This window comes from Pangasianodon hypophthalmus, chromosome 4, assembly GCF_027358585.1.
Source record: "Pangasianodon hypophthalmus isolate fPanHyp1 chromosome 4, fPanHyp1.pri, whole genome shotgun sequence".
NCBI lineage: Eukaryota > Metazoa > Chordata > Actinopteri > Siluriformes > Pangasiidae > Pangasianodon > Pangasianodon hypophthalmus.
Genome location: NC_069713.1, coordinates 15,264,340 through 15,279,412, shown reverse-complemented (window position 1 = coordinate 15,279,412; position 15,073 = coordinate 15,264,340). Strand labels below are relative to the sequence as shown.

General features: G+C 40.1%; 1 protein-coding gene across 2 annotated transcripts in view; it reads right to left on the bottom strand.

Moving 5' to 3' along the window:
- LOC113540153 (NACHT and WD repeat domain-containing protein 2) overlaps positions 1 to 6,089 on the bottom strand; it is a 48,050-nt gene extending 41,961 nt beyond the window's left edge. Inside the window, exons 1-2 of one of the 2 annotated variants that reach the window (XM_053233577.1) lie at positions 5,787 to 6,089; positions 4,266 to 4,437 (exon numbers count right to left, since the gene is read on the bottom strand). In XM_053233577.1, coding sequence (XP_053089552.1) covers positions 4,266 to 4,416 — 151 coding nt within the window. In that variant the 5' untranslated portion in view covers positions 4,417 to 4,437; positions 5,787 to 6,089. Of the gene's footprint in view, positions 1 to 4,265; positions 4,438 to 5,026; positions 5,747 to 5,786 lie in introns of those variants that run through there. The other variant, XM_026936433.3, reaches the window with a different exon arrangement.
- Between the last annotated feature and the right edge of the window lie 8,984 nt (positions 6,090 to 15,073).

The window sequence follows — 15,073 nt, the reverse complement described above, 5'->3', positions numbered from 1 at the left end:
TCACTGTGAACCTGACCAGGATAAAGCACTTACTGAACACGAATGAGTGAACAAATAGCATGTTTTAATATTTATACCTGGAGGTCAGAGTTCAGTAAGTTATCAACAATTAGTAATATGCTGTAATTTGTGCTAATTTATGTGGACTTATTTTTATTCATGTATGACATAAACATTAGCCAACGCAGGTGTATTTAGTTAACATTTAAACAAATGTCAATTAATACTTTGTTAACATTACTTAGAGCTTATCAATGCCACTTTTAACATTTATAATGTTAATTAATACAGCAAATATTATTAGTTAATTAAGGGAACCTTACTGTAAAAACATTACCCATTAAATTTGTTAAATCTTTATGAGACAGGGTACAGTTTGCTTTGTCACTACATTAATTGTCAAAACGGAGTACAATTCCACACAGTGGTCCATATTTCTCCAACGCTACTCAATAGGAGTGACTTTCCAAATGCAAATATACATATTTAATGTGATAGATATGATTAGTGGCAAACTGAGCCCGGATCTGCAATTCTGTTGAGAAATGTGATCAAGGTCATAGTCATTACTGAATAATGTGCATTAAAATAATACACTAAATAATAAGCCAAGAGTGTAAGGTGTTAGGAAGCTCCTGTATGGTACAAGTAAATGACTGTGAAAGAAGACCGTGAATATCAGATCCCTTTCTCTGTTAAAAAAAAAAAAGAGCAGCGCTCATAAAATCTTAAGCACCCTGGATTTGCCCTAGAGAGAGACAGGAGAGCCAAACAAGCGTATAAATGTTATTCCCCCTGTTTCCTCAAAGCTGCCATTTCGACTTCTAGTGTAACTCTGCAGCTGCTCCCCTTCCTCCATGCAGCAGTGCCTTTAAATCATAGAGAAGCATTGAACCACGGCATGGGTAAGGATCATAACACAAAAAGAGAGTTTCAGGGTTAAGGATAATTAAGGAGGAAGATTTTAAGACCCTTATTACGAGGAGCGAGGGTGAATTTCCGGTGAATTAATTGCACCCTCTAGTGCTCATGTAGGATGAGCATCACACAAACAGCAGGAGACATAACCAAACTCCTAAAACCACGCTGATTTTCACACGCTTGTATATATGTGGTATATTTATACCCTGCAGAAAGCCTCCTTCTTCTCTCACACCTCAGTGTTTTCTTCAGGTCTTTAATCCCTGAGCTTTTTCCCAGCGCTGAAGCTGTGCACTGCCTGCTCTCTGCAGAAGTGAAATGTGACAGGTTTTCTACTACTTAGCTGGAGGGTAGTTAGTCTGATTGCATGCTAGCTGTTTTGTTTTTTTTTTTCCCAGTGTGCAAGCACATAAATCTTTATCAAGGAATAAATGTGTGGTGACTGTAAGTGTGCTTAATAAGTGTGTCACAATCCATGACAGGAGCATCCACATTCACTCAGTTTTTTTTTTTTTTTACTACATCCCATGGTACTGCACTGAAAAGCCATTTGCCATTTACTAAGTTAAAAAAATCTCTTTCGTCTATGTATTTTTGTTGCAACTCTTGCTATTTTGATCAAAGCCCTATCTCAGCATTTTTGTATTCTGCACACCCAAATTTATTAAAGGTACAGTCAGTGATATTGGAGATGAACTGAAACTAGCTTGTTTTAACTCAAATTTCAGACAAATATAGCCCCTCCTTTGAGTGATTCCTCCAGTGTCTCCAGGTCTTAACGTAAGTGCCAATGTGATTGGCAGGTAAGTAGAGACGCTTCCTTGTCCTGATTAGTTGGATGTTGTTGGTCATTCGTTTTTCCTCCTGTTTGAGTCTGAGGTGCTACAGAGACTGTTTTTCCTCTGATTAGATATTTTATTGACGGCTGCCCGGAACATAAGGGGAACTTTGACAAATATTAGAAAAGTTATATTTAAGTAGAAAAACTTAATAAATAAATAAATCACTGAACCCACTTGTAAGTCTAAAAAACAATCTGGGAGGATGGTGTGAAGATAATTCAGGGTTGTATGATCACTGACATGTAGCACAGAGGTAATGCTGGTGTACGAAAAATCATTATGTGTTGCATTTAAAGGTTTATTATTAGTTACAGTGTAAGTTTATCCCATCCTTTTTGTTTTACTTTCATCTCACCACCCCTGTCTGTTTCTCTCTGTGTCTCTCTCTCCTCTCACCTAACCTGCCCTTTCCTTGCCTTGTTTACTCCCAGATTAGAAGCCCTATTTTAAGGTCTTCCCGCAGCTCAGAGTCAAATCTACTGCTGCATGCTTTTTGCATTGCTTGTACCTATGAGTGACATACTGCTCCTGAGCATCAGTCATGTACACTGGTTCTTTGATATAATCCTCAAAAATCTAGCTTTGCTTTTATAGAAAGATTGCATGTAATATACAGAAATAAGCAAAAACCTTGTATGCTTGTGTTGCACGATGTCTAATTGTAATTGCAATCTGAAAAACTGACGTTGGGCTGGTGGTGATTTTGCTGATTATTCCTTGTTACTGTAATGATTTAGGGCTCAACATTAATTTAACAGAGTTACATGTATGAGCTGGTTTAAAAATGCAGGCTCTCATAGCCCTGCTGCTAAGTCATCATTTTGAGTTTTCACACTATCAACCCCCTTTCCCTAATGGCCCTAATGAATTTTCGCAAACCAGTGCAAGGTTATTTTAGGATTGCCCTTGCTTTATGTCCTAACAGCTTGGGTTATTCTTACAGTGCCATATTTATTGCTTTTTTTGTTCAGCATGACTGCACTGACAGCTATCACAGTAGTTCAGTCATCATCACGCTGATGACACACAGCTGGCTGTCCAGTGTCCGGTTCAGGCTGCATGGAACGTAACACAATGCAGTGGTATTCTCAGAGTCATCTGAAATCATTACTAATTATTTGTGTCCATTGTTAAATTTAGTGAGGGTTTTGCACCTTACTTGTGCAAGTGAATGGCATTGATTTGAACAACAAGAGTGAGGGTTGCTAGGTGGGGTTTCCTACCTAAACTATCGGCAAATATTTGGGGGACAATGTTTGATGGGAAGTGTAACCCACCACACCCACCTCTGCGCTCCAAACCCCAACATCACAACATCATTTTTTTCAAACAGGTCATTAAAATAGTTCTCTACTGAAACCTGCTAAACAAACTGAAGGCTTTTCCTGGATTTTAAAGGAAGCACAAATGCCACAACCTCACTAACAGACATACCCATCAACACTCTTAGAAAAGGTTCCACAAGTGTTATTTGGATATAAATAGTTGGAACCTTCTCTGACAGATAAGCATTCTGTTGTAGCCTTCTGAATAGAACCTAAAAGAGTTCCTCCAGAGGGTAAGAGGGATAAATAACAAAACGAAAACCTTTTGGGTCCCTGATTTAACAATCAGATGGTTATTTATTCCAAGTTTCATTTCTAGCGTTGACTATGTTCATCCAGTCAGTATTGGGGATTGACAATTTAAAGATAGTGACTCTGAAGTGGTGTCTTAATGCTACATCATAGCAAAAAGTGGAACAGTATGGAGAGGTAAACAGATGCTGTGTCCAGAGTGCAGACTTGAAGGAGAAACACAGGGTTTAGGGCGCCATTTGGGACAGGGCCGGAATCACTTCCCTTCTGGTGAACCTCAGAAAAAGGTGCTTATTGGTACTTCTGTAGTTTTGTCCTTGCAGAAAAAGCAACTTCACTTTCATTTTTAAAAGAAATGATGTCAAAAATTCAAAGTTTTCTTTTATAACTGTGAATATTTGTCTTAAGAGGCAGAAATATGATGTAACACGTTTGCCTAAAAATATTGCTATATTAATTTGAGATGTTTATTAATGGTAAAGTAAAAATATCTTACATATTAAATTACTGGCACATTCCCAGGACAATATGTCTGAATATGTCATTAATATTTATTAAAAAGGCTTTAGTCATCCAGTAGGTGCAGTGTAGCAGTGCAAAGTTGAGCTGAAACTTAGGCTGCTGATCCACACTGTTATTTTGCCAGCTGCTGATGGATATTGAACCATAAAAATAAAACTAATGAAAAATCAACAAAATCAAGAAAAATAATATACCCCCACAAAAAAAAAGCATGAAAAACATCTCAGTCAGACGGGACACCACTCAATCTGGCAGCAAAACCAAAAGACCTTAGGCCAAGCGTGACTCACGATTCGGGGGGTTTCTACACGCGCGCGCACACGCACACACACACACACGCACGCACGCACACACACACGCCAGGGCTCGTGAGTCATCCGTTAGAGCGAGCTTTGCTCTTTACCGTCTGGGTTGGCGCAGATGAAGACGCGCACGCTCCGGCCCGTGGGCACGTGATACGGCGGCAGCGCGAGCACGTTTCCGCTGATGGCCGCTCTGCGCAGCGCCGACTCGCGAGGACACGGCAATCTGCTGCCCACTCCGGACGGCCACATCGGGGAAGACTTCCAGCGAGGCTGCACACAGAAAACAAAAGCCCAGAGCTGACGTTTTCACACACTTCTGCGTGCACTTTGGATTTTTACAGAAATTCCACTCTCTTGCGCGTGCACACGTGTCTGTGGCATGAAAATGTCTCTTTGAAACTGACTTTTAGTGTCTCAGTCACTTAATAGACTCACTGGGGGGAAGCTGTGCGCCAACCAAAATAACATGACATGCCATTCTCACTTTCCACCATCAGTTTTAAAGCATCAGTAGAAAAACATGAGTCATTTAACTAACAAATCAGAACAAAACCCTTGCAGCGACATTCGCATTTGTGTGTGTGTGTGTGTGTGTGTTTCAGCGTGGACCTCTATCGCAGTCTACAGACAGCTTCTATCGCCACACACAGCGCGCGCTAAGACGCAAAGTTGCATTTGGATTTTATAACCTCTAATATCCTGTTAATATGCGCTAATATCCGCGTCCACGCGCGCAAACCTCAGCTCGTGCGTCTCCGACCCAGCGGTCATGGAGCAGCAGGGCAAAAACACCAGCACAACACACGCATGCACGCGCGCGCACACACACATACACACACACACACTCCGAAGCGCTTACGTTCATTCTCTTCATTTCCGAGCGTTTGACAGGAGCAGAGCGCGGATCCGCAGGAATCAGCAGCAGCCCTGGTTTCCGCCTGAGCAAGATGCTGCTGCTGCTGCTGCTGCGCGAGAGCCGGCGGTGAGAGGCAGCATCGTGCCCGCGCTCTCTCGCTTTCCTCCGATTAAATGACGGCGAGGGAGACGGACTCGCGCTGTCTAGTGGGGATCGCGGTGCTGTCTCTCTTTATCATGGCAGACCCACTCTCCTGCACGAGAGCCGTTTTTGTGAAGAGGAGGAGGAAGAATAGGAGGAGGGGTCTGGATTCATCAGCCTATCGATAAATGCAGCTGCTCTCTTCCACGAGCTGGAAGTTTTAAGAGCTCCCAAATCCAAGCCCGTTCTTGCTCTCCAGAGGAAACGCACAGAGCCAAACTAATTTAATCAAACACAATCGCACTATTATTGCACCTGGGTCCGTTTACACTGTTTGTAAAATGTACGTACAATTTTCCTGACTGTAAATGTGTTGAAGTGATTTAAGTCAGTCAAAAAAAGCAGGTAAGGCAAGCCACAAACTGACAAACATGAGCAACTCCCCTGTCAAATTTATGCAATTTATACAAAATAAATTAGGCATGTCTGTTTCCTCATGCAATTGCCATACATTCTCAAACAAAAAGCACAGGATGCAGGAATAGTTACGTTCCCCAAAGTACAAAGAGCACAAATGTACAGTCAAAGGTTCAAAAATGGTCTGTAAAATCAAATTACGTACCTTAGATAAGTCTTTAAGATGCACTGTTTCCTCAAGGTCTACTTGAAGATACAAAATACGTACAGCGTAGCCTACCCATGAGCCAAGCGGTTGTATTTTAAAACCCCAGGCTAGCACATTTTCTTTGGAGAGGGTATAATCTGCCACGCAAACAGAAATAGCATGTCTGGAAATATTCCAATCAGCATTTAAATCAGCATGCTCTTAGGTTTCCGTTCTGATAGGATACAAACTCAAATCTCTTTTCTACAGCTGACTTAGAGCACCCATATTCAACAAATAACATTAAATTCTATACTTAAAAATTCTAATGTTGAGGTTATGAAATTTAAATATAAAAAGTAAAGAGTTTCATAGTAAAGATTAATAGGTTCATTAGCTAACTTACTGCTGAAGAGGATAGCTGAGTCGTGGGCTGTCTAACCAATCTGGCGCCTGGTGCCTATTATAAATGCCCGAGCAATCAGTATGGGGGGAACCCAGAAATACTAAAGCACCCCCACAACGGTGCTTAAGAGGCACACAAACGGGTTTCCAGTGGAGGCTTAACCTTTCTTTTCTCTTTTCATCCGCTAACACAGTGATCCCCAATCCCATCCACAGGGAACGCCTTATAGTCTACCTTTCTGCTCTGTGCCAGCTCCAAACACAGTTGTACCAAATATTCAGTGCTCTTGATTACCTTCTCAGAGTGTGTTTGGAGCAGGAATAGAGCAAAAATGTTGACCGAATAGGAATCCCCAAGGACTTGATTAGGAAACACTGTGCTAGAGTTGTACTCACGCTCTATTAGGGTCACTCACAGATGAGGCTGGAAATCCTGGACCTCTGGAGAACAGCCATTACTGGGCTTTTGACACCACTCCAACAGTTCCTGCATTAAGTCATATATTGAGTTTTTTCGAAAGATTCAAGACTTGCTTACACTATTACTGGGGCAACTCTTTATTGCAGAAGTGCACAGTTCTGGTTTTCAAGTGGCAGACTTGAGTACAGTATTCTTAAATTCTTACTCAACATGGCTGATTCATTAATTTGTTCATTCATTCATCTTCAGTAACCGGTCTATCCTGGTCAGGGTGGCTGTGGATCTGGAGAACAGTAGGCATGAGGCTGGGAGGGGATACCAGTGCATCACAGGGCACCATGCACGTACATTCACACACTCATTCACACTTATGGGGAATTTAGTGTAGCCTATACACATACATACATGTTTTTGGAGGTCGGAGGAAACCAGAGAACCTGGAGGAAGCCTCTGTGGGCACGTAGAAAACCAGCAAAACTCCACACAGTAACCCGAGCTCAGGAATAAACAAGGGATCCTAGAGCTGTGAGGTTCCAACCCTCGCTACCCATTGTACCACCATGCCACCCTTCATCTCATTTAGTTTCAGGGAAATGGCCAAGCTGGGCACTCCAGGATTGCAATGAGAAATATTTGCTCTATTGCATTTGTGGTAGGTTTTACTTCTAATGTCATGATTGTGTATGCATGAGTTCCACTTTTTGGGTCACATTCTCATGCAAAAAGGGTTTTATCCTAATGACACTCTGCAGACCTATGCCGCCACTAGTTGCTGAGCCTGAAGAGGGTAAGCAGGATGGAGGATGTAGAAGCACATGCACATTGTATTTATTCACGCACTGCTGCATTGTGCCTGTACTGTAATCTGTGTCTGTTGAAATGTAGACATGTTATCATGCATCATTACCTGGGCAGCCATGTGAGAGCAGCACCATGTGGACAACTCAAAAGTCTTTAAGAATAGATGCCATATAAGATAGGTTGTCTAACTGGGTTAAACACTGCTATATTTCTTAATTCACATTCAAGTGAAGGAATGTATTTCTGCTTCAAATGCACTCCATTTCAGGTGGTGTGGATAATTTTCCACAAGGTGAATAATGTGGTTGTGTGGACATTTGCCTGAAGATTCAGATATACCAGAGGCATTTTAAACACCCCAAAACTCAATTCGTATATTCCCTGATACCCTGTTCTGTTTCCTCAAATGCCCATCTATTAACTTACAAAGCCCGTAACTGCAGCTAAGCAGTCTCCTCAGAGATAACCCCATCCATAGATCAATATGCTCAATCCCTGGACAATTGCATGCACCTTTTCCTAGCAAGGAAGGCAGGTGACTTTTCTCCCATACTCAATGCACAGATCAGAGCAAAGAGTGACAAGGTGAGCCAAGGTGAAGGTTTAGGATCAAAGGCAGTGTTATGAGCTTAGTTATGTGCCTGATTGAATTGACAGATGATCCTGTAATTCGAAACAACCTGAAGGGATCGTTCAGACAAAGTGGATGTTCATTTATGAGGAGTGTTGGAGTATTGGTTGCTTTGTGTTTAACTGTGACTGTGGAATGAAATATTCATTGGAAGGATTCCAGCACAGGATAGTCATTCACCATGCTTGAAAAGTGTCTGGGTTAGCACTTACATTTGGAGAGAGGAGGACTGGGAGGATTCTACTGAGTGGCATCCAAAAAAGAGCCTCTATTTCTCTTTTCTACATGTACTCTTCTACATGTATGTGAAAACACCCACATGGATATCCATGGATCTTTCACTTTCCAAGACTCACCCTTGCTTCAGTGGGTTAATCTGAACACCCCTCAACACACTTAGTACTGTGTGACATTATAGTATACAATTCTAGAAGAGTAATGAGTTACAATCCCACTATCTGGTATAACCCAGAAAAGGATGAGTTCCCTTTTGTGTCTGGTTCATCTAAAGGTTTATTCCTCATGTCATCTCAAGGAGTTTTCCTTGCCACTGCTGCCTCTGGCTTGTTCATTAATGATCAAACTCTACATCTGGATTTCTGTAAAGCTGCTTTGTGTGTGCCTATTGTTAAAAGCACTATACAAAGACAACTGAATTGATATTTTAAGGAGAAGGAGAAGGCATGTTTATCCATATTATAGTCTTAAATGGTCGATATACAGATTTGCAGAATGGTTTAATATAGAGCAGCACCATGGACAGCACCCTCACTTAGCTAACTGAACTTACAAACCTGCTCTCATGAAAAATTCATATGAATTTAATTGAGTAAAGGGGATGTGGTTGGATTTCTTTTAATTTAATATGAAATAAGTTGTAGGAAAATGTAGGAACACTTAATTCTCTCCTTATCCTAACCTTAATCCTTATAACTTTTCGAATTGAGTTATGTAAATGTGGAGTGTTACAAAGTGTGAATTGAGTTGAGGACTCTCACGTTCTTCCACACCAGCTTTAGCAAATCATGTCAATATGGACCTTGCTTTGTGCATAGGCAAATGCTGGAACAGGTTTAGGCTAGGCCCATTAGTTCCAGTGAAGGGAAATCTTAATGCTACAACATTCAAGATAATTGTGTGCTTCCAACTTTGAGGCAAAAGAATGGGGAAGACCCACATATTGGTTTGATGGTCAGGTGTCAACATACTTTTGGCCATGGTAGTGTAGATTCTAAAGGTCTCTAGAACTTTACTGAAGGGATGAATAGTACTCTTCCAAAAGATATTCCCTCAATCAGGGGTTTTTGCTGATGGTCGTGGAGCACACTGTCTAACACATCAGTTCAAAATCTCTCAAAGGTGCTCAACTGATTTCTATCACTTTTATACTCATAAAGTCATTCAGTGAGCCCTTGTGCCCTGTGGATATCAGCATGCCATATTGGAAGGGACCACTCAGATCAGGATAGAAATGTTTAGTCATAGGATAAAGGTGATTAGTCAGAATAACTTTGTGTTTATTTGCAGTGACTCTTCTTTTAATGGAGGCAAGTGGACCCAACCTCCACCCCCTCATCATGAACAGTCAGTCCGTAGTCAAAGGATCCAATTCAGTGTAAAATTAAACCTGGATCTGCCAACTCTCTCCTGCTAAATGTAGCTGCAAACCCTGTCACCATCTTTAACATGCGTTTCTTTCTTGTTTACAATATATCTCTCTTGCAGATCAAAATCCACAAAAAATAACATCTTTCCAGGAAGCGCTGAATAAATTTTCCTATTAGCTCTGACAGGAAAATGAGGCACCTCGTATCCTCTTTGCAGACAAGCCAGATTAAAAGCAGTCAGTCAAATACCACTGTCAAAAGTGACAGACATGGTGTCGCACTAATGATGTAATTGAAATGCGCCATCATGACTGTGTTATGGACGGATGATATATTTTTTTCCTCTCGGGAGAAACTGGTTTATTATAAAAGGCAGTTGGATAGACAGTGGAGGATAGTAAGAAAATTTTCTCTTGCAATGATGTGTTGTCATGACAATAAGTTGCTTTACAGCTGTATGTCAGGGCAGGGGTGTTTTTCAACGCCAGCCAATTAGTGTGTGTGTGTGTGTGTGTGAGAGAGAGAGAGAGAGAGACAGAGAGAGAGCATGACCTTGGAATATGTTTGATTTAGAATTCATACTTTATGTAGGAGAGCTACACATACATGCACAATTATGAATGATGCATGCTCTATACGTTGCCCTTTTGTGCTTTGAAAAAAAAAAACTGCAAAAACTTTCTGTTCTGCTTCTAAGCCAGCATCAATAATTGTTATTAATTTAAAGTCTAATAAGTATTCAAATGCACTTTGACACCTCTCATAATACCTGCTTTGAAATACTGCATGCTGATGTCACCACACATAAATACGTAGTTTTAGGACGGTATTTTCCTCTCTTCATCCCAAATTAAAAAGGGATGGCATCTGTGTGTACAGCAGAGTTAAAGAGATTCATTTAAACTGAATCTGTCTGACATGGAAAACATTTCTGGTTCAGAAAACAAAGCATATTCTTATTAACTGCACTTCAAGTGTATTCATAAAGTATTCATAGCAGATAGACTCGCCTCATTTCCTACCTGGAGAATGAAAACCTTTTACATAAGCAGTCTTGACTGTTTATTTATAAATGCTTTTAAAACCATGGTCGACCTCAATTTAGGACAAAAATAATACAGTTCAAAGATATTCTTTTTTATAGATATTAATGAGTCAATCTACAAAGAGAAGTGCAAAGGCACCGGCATAGGTAGCTGAAATTTTAGACTGAAGGGTCATATAATCCCCATGACTGCAACAGAAATGCATTCTGTGAACTAGAATTCTCCTTGCAATGGATTGCCCTCTGATTACATAACATGATCAGATGAAAGCATGTAGTAAATAGATGCATTCTATGCATGGACCTTCTCAAAAATAGTTTATGCCCAAGTCTCATCCTTGCTAATCTCATCTAGATTCTGTAGATATGTACCTCAGAACTGCTGCAGTAATCAAAAGACTGTCACATGTCACATCTCATCAAACATCCTTTAAACACACTTAGTACTGACTTTTCTCAAATGTCTGCAGTCATTAATGTACACTTCCCCCTGTAAAATAAATGAGAACATTTTGTTATTATCTCAGCATGTATTTTCCTAGTGCTGAGTGATCACTCATGTTGTCTCTCACGCTCTGACTGTGTTCCATTGCAGAGGAAGTCAGATGTGACTGTAGGGCAGATGAAGTCAGCTTGTTTTGGCTCATCATGATGGCAACTCTGACTCAACACACTCCAGAAACTGCTAGTCTTTTACAAGCTTTCTGCCAAGTACAGAAAACACTCCACCTTTCAAAAAGTTTTCCTGCGTATTTTCATGCACTTGGTTAAAGACTCTTCAACGCAGTCACCCAGTTTTTTTTTTTTTGTTCTTGTTCTTGTTACTGTTCCTGTTGAGAGTTTGGGTGTCAAGCTGTAGTTAACACACAATACTGATCCTTCCAAGATCCATACACCATAAGCTTATTATATTTTATTCACTGCATGTATTATTCATAATCTTGACATGACCGAGTTTTGATTTACTCTCTGGAAAAAGAGAGACAAAACAAAACAAGAAAACAATGGCAACAACAAAATAGAAAACAACGTACAACTGCTGTAAATGGAATTGAACCTGAGACTCAAATTGCAGTTAAGCATCAAGGGAATCTGCAAGCAAGCAGTTTGTAACAGAGGAGAACAGATGGGAGTGCTCTCTTTTACTTTATTACACTCTCCAACTCATACTATAAAATGCTATTTTAAGCCAGTTCACTGTAGTGTAGGTTAGAGCTACATGCAGGGCTAATGAAGGCACTCAGCCTCAGGGATCTGCATGTCTCAGAGACTCTGTCTTACTATTTAAGTTATTTATAGTAAGACTTAGTAAGACACAGGCTTTGCTTTAAACCAGGGGTGTTATACTCAGATTCTACCCGGGCCACATCACCATTTATGTGACCTCTTGGAGGGCCATAATGTAAGGCTCAAAGCTTAAGGCTTAATTTTTAAAAAATAATAATAATATTTTAATGTCTAATATCTATTTTATCAATTAACATCAATATTCTATGAATACAGAAACGAGAAACTGTTCAACTGTATGCACAATTAGTCCACAATTAGGCCAATATTTACACTGCCTGCGCTGGCTTGCCTTCTTCCCATAGTGCATCCTGGTGCCATCTCTTCCTCAGGTAAGTGACGCACATGCACACGGCCGTCCACATAATGTAAAAGAAAATGTGATTCGTCATACTAGGCCACCTTCTTCCATTGCTCTGTTGTCCAGTTCTGATGCTCATGTGTCCATTGTAGGTGCTTTCTGCGGTGGGCAGGGGTCAGCATGGGCACTCTGACCTCTCTTCAGCTGTGCAGCCCCATACACAGTGCTGTGTGTGCTGATACCTTTCTATCATAGCCACCATTGACCTTTTCAGCAATTTGTGCTACAGGAGCTCTTCTGCGGAACCAGGCGGGCTAGCCTTCGCTCCCAGCGCATCAGTGAACCTTGGGTGCCCATGACCCTGTTGCCGGTTCACCCGTTGTTGTCCCTTGGACCACTTTTGGTAGGTTAAGAAGAATTCACACTGGATTATCTCATGTCCTTAGTCTTCGACCTCTTGTCTTCGTTCTCTATCAACTGGGTGATACATTTTTGGATTTGGAGTCACTGAATCACACAAAGGTCCAATACTCTATATGTTTCTGAAACTTTTTTTAAACCTGTATCTGACTTGCATGAAACGCAGCAGATAGGTGTTTTTTTTAACCAGTGCTGTGAGATGTACGCCCAGCCATGCTGTACAGTGGCATGTGCGGAACGTGGGCAGTCACCACACTACGGGTATGCTGTGAATTCTAGATAGTGTGAAAATCTTGAGTACTGGAGTACCATTGGCTATTTCAATATAATTTTATAAGCTCATGCGGGCCGAATGAAACAGCACTTCGGCATGCAGGCTTTGAGTTTGACACGTGCTCTAAACCTTTATACTTTTGTTACTTTAAAGTTCTAACATTTCTTTCAACAACAATGGTAACAATTTGATGGTGGAACAAAGAAGTAAGGCCCAGAATAGATTTGTTGATGTCTGATAGATAAGGTCATAATATATGCTTTCTGTCCTTGCCTGTCACAGATCATAGAAACGAGACATACAGTGTGAAAGTTATAGGGATGATGACATTGCTCTTCACTCGGCCGCACTTCTCCTAATCAGGTGACATTCAGAGTGATTAGTGGTGAAAAGCTCAGTGATGAATGTCCACACTTCAATTATTCATTTTGGGAGGTTGCGTTGATGTTTAATATGTGTTGTATGATGTGTTTGTATAGATGTTCAACATCTGTGCAATAGAACACACTGAAACATTCATTACTACATACTACGATACATGAAAGTAGTGCACAGCATCACTGTGAAGAAAAAAATCTATTTGCATGTGCTTTGACTGGGTAAAAAACAACACCTACTATATGTGAAGAGCTCTTAAGGTAAGATGGCACATTGCTTTAAAAAAATATTTCACACATACAGCAATACTCTATATCAATACCAAAAATCAAGAAACTTGTGCTCGGATCTCCTGATGTGTTTTAAACATCTGAAGTTAAAGCTTAGTGGAATTGCATCGAAAATATTTCCCACATATGTATTTCTTAGCTAATAACAAAAAATATTATAACTTTCTCAAGAAATAAGAGAGTGTCTTGTGTAATGTCTTGGACAGATGTTTGGGGTTATGTCTTTATGAGAACATGTCTTCTGCCCTGGCTCTTATTTTTTTAGACAAAAGGGCACCAGACTGAAGATTGTCTCTTTTATTACACCTGGTGGAGTAAGTCTGGATTTTGACAGGCTACAACCTGCCTGTGATGTCCACTTCAATACAGCTTACAGTTAATTGGAGACACTGCAGTGCTACTATAAACACTGTTTCCTTTTGCTTTGTTTCTCTGACACTTGAGACTTTTGTTTAAAACTGTTCAAATGACATAGAACATGAGAGAATATTAATTCCCGAAGATTAACTGAATATTTTTCACATAGGTTATTGATAAATAAGCAAAATTTTAAGAACGTAGCTCCTTTTGCTGAACAGTGAAACATAATGCTAGTGACAAATGTAACTGTGGTTCTATGAACGCAGCTTAACACCAAGGTTCCCTGTCACATGTGGAATAAGTGCTGATCTGAACTCTGTATGAAGGTTCACAGAAATATGGCTGTATTATTTTAAGCAGATATTATATCATATGTCACTTCATCACTTGGTTGGAAGGTATCATTAAAAATATATTAAAGTATGATTCACTGTCACGTGTGGGATTTTCCTGTATGTGGTTTAGGTCAAGTCATGTCAAGGTAAGTTTATTGGAATATGTATAGACAATGTGAATTATGAATGTTAAATGAAATTATTACAGCAGCACACTCCTAAAAACAACACTTAGCATATATAACGTTTCTGTAAACAACATAAAAACAATGCTAAGAAAAGGGTGTAAAAAGTTAGATTTTGTTAACGGACAAGTAGAGTCACTGTAAAATGTTGCAGGTATAGTTTTACGCACTATTTTGCGTGTGCGTGTGTTTGTGTGTGCATGTGTTTGTGTGTGATGTGTGTGTTTATGAGCTCCACAGCTACATCTGTTTCCTGACAGCAGCTCTTAGCTGACTGCATTGTTAAGGAAAGTGAAACAGCTATCATGTCACTTAGCATCTGATAAATTAGAAATGCACTAACGCAAAACACTAGGGGAGGGTTTCATGTTAAATAAAACATCACAGCGCTTTTCAGTATGCTTTATTATTCTACAGTGTATCCATAAGTTAGTCGGCTTGTGATAAATCTAATCCATAATCACTACTTCACATTTTATTTCATATATAATTAGGAAGAGTAGCAATTACAGAAGGTCAAATAGGAATAGGAATTTAAGATATGAAACCTAGAATGGGCCAAAAC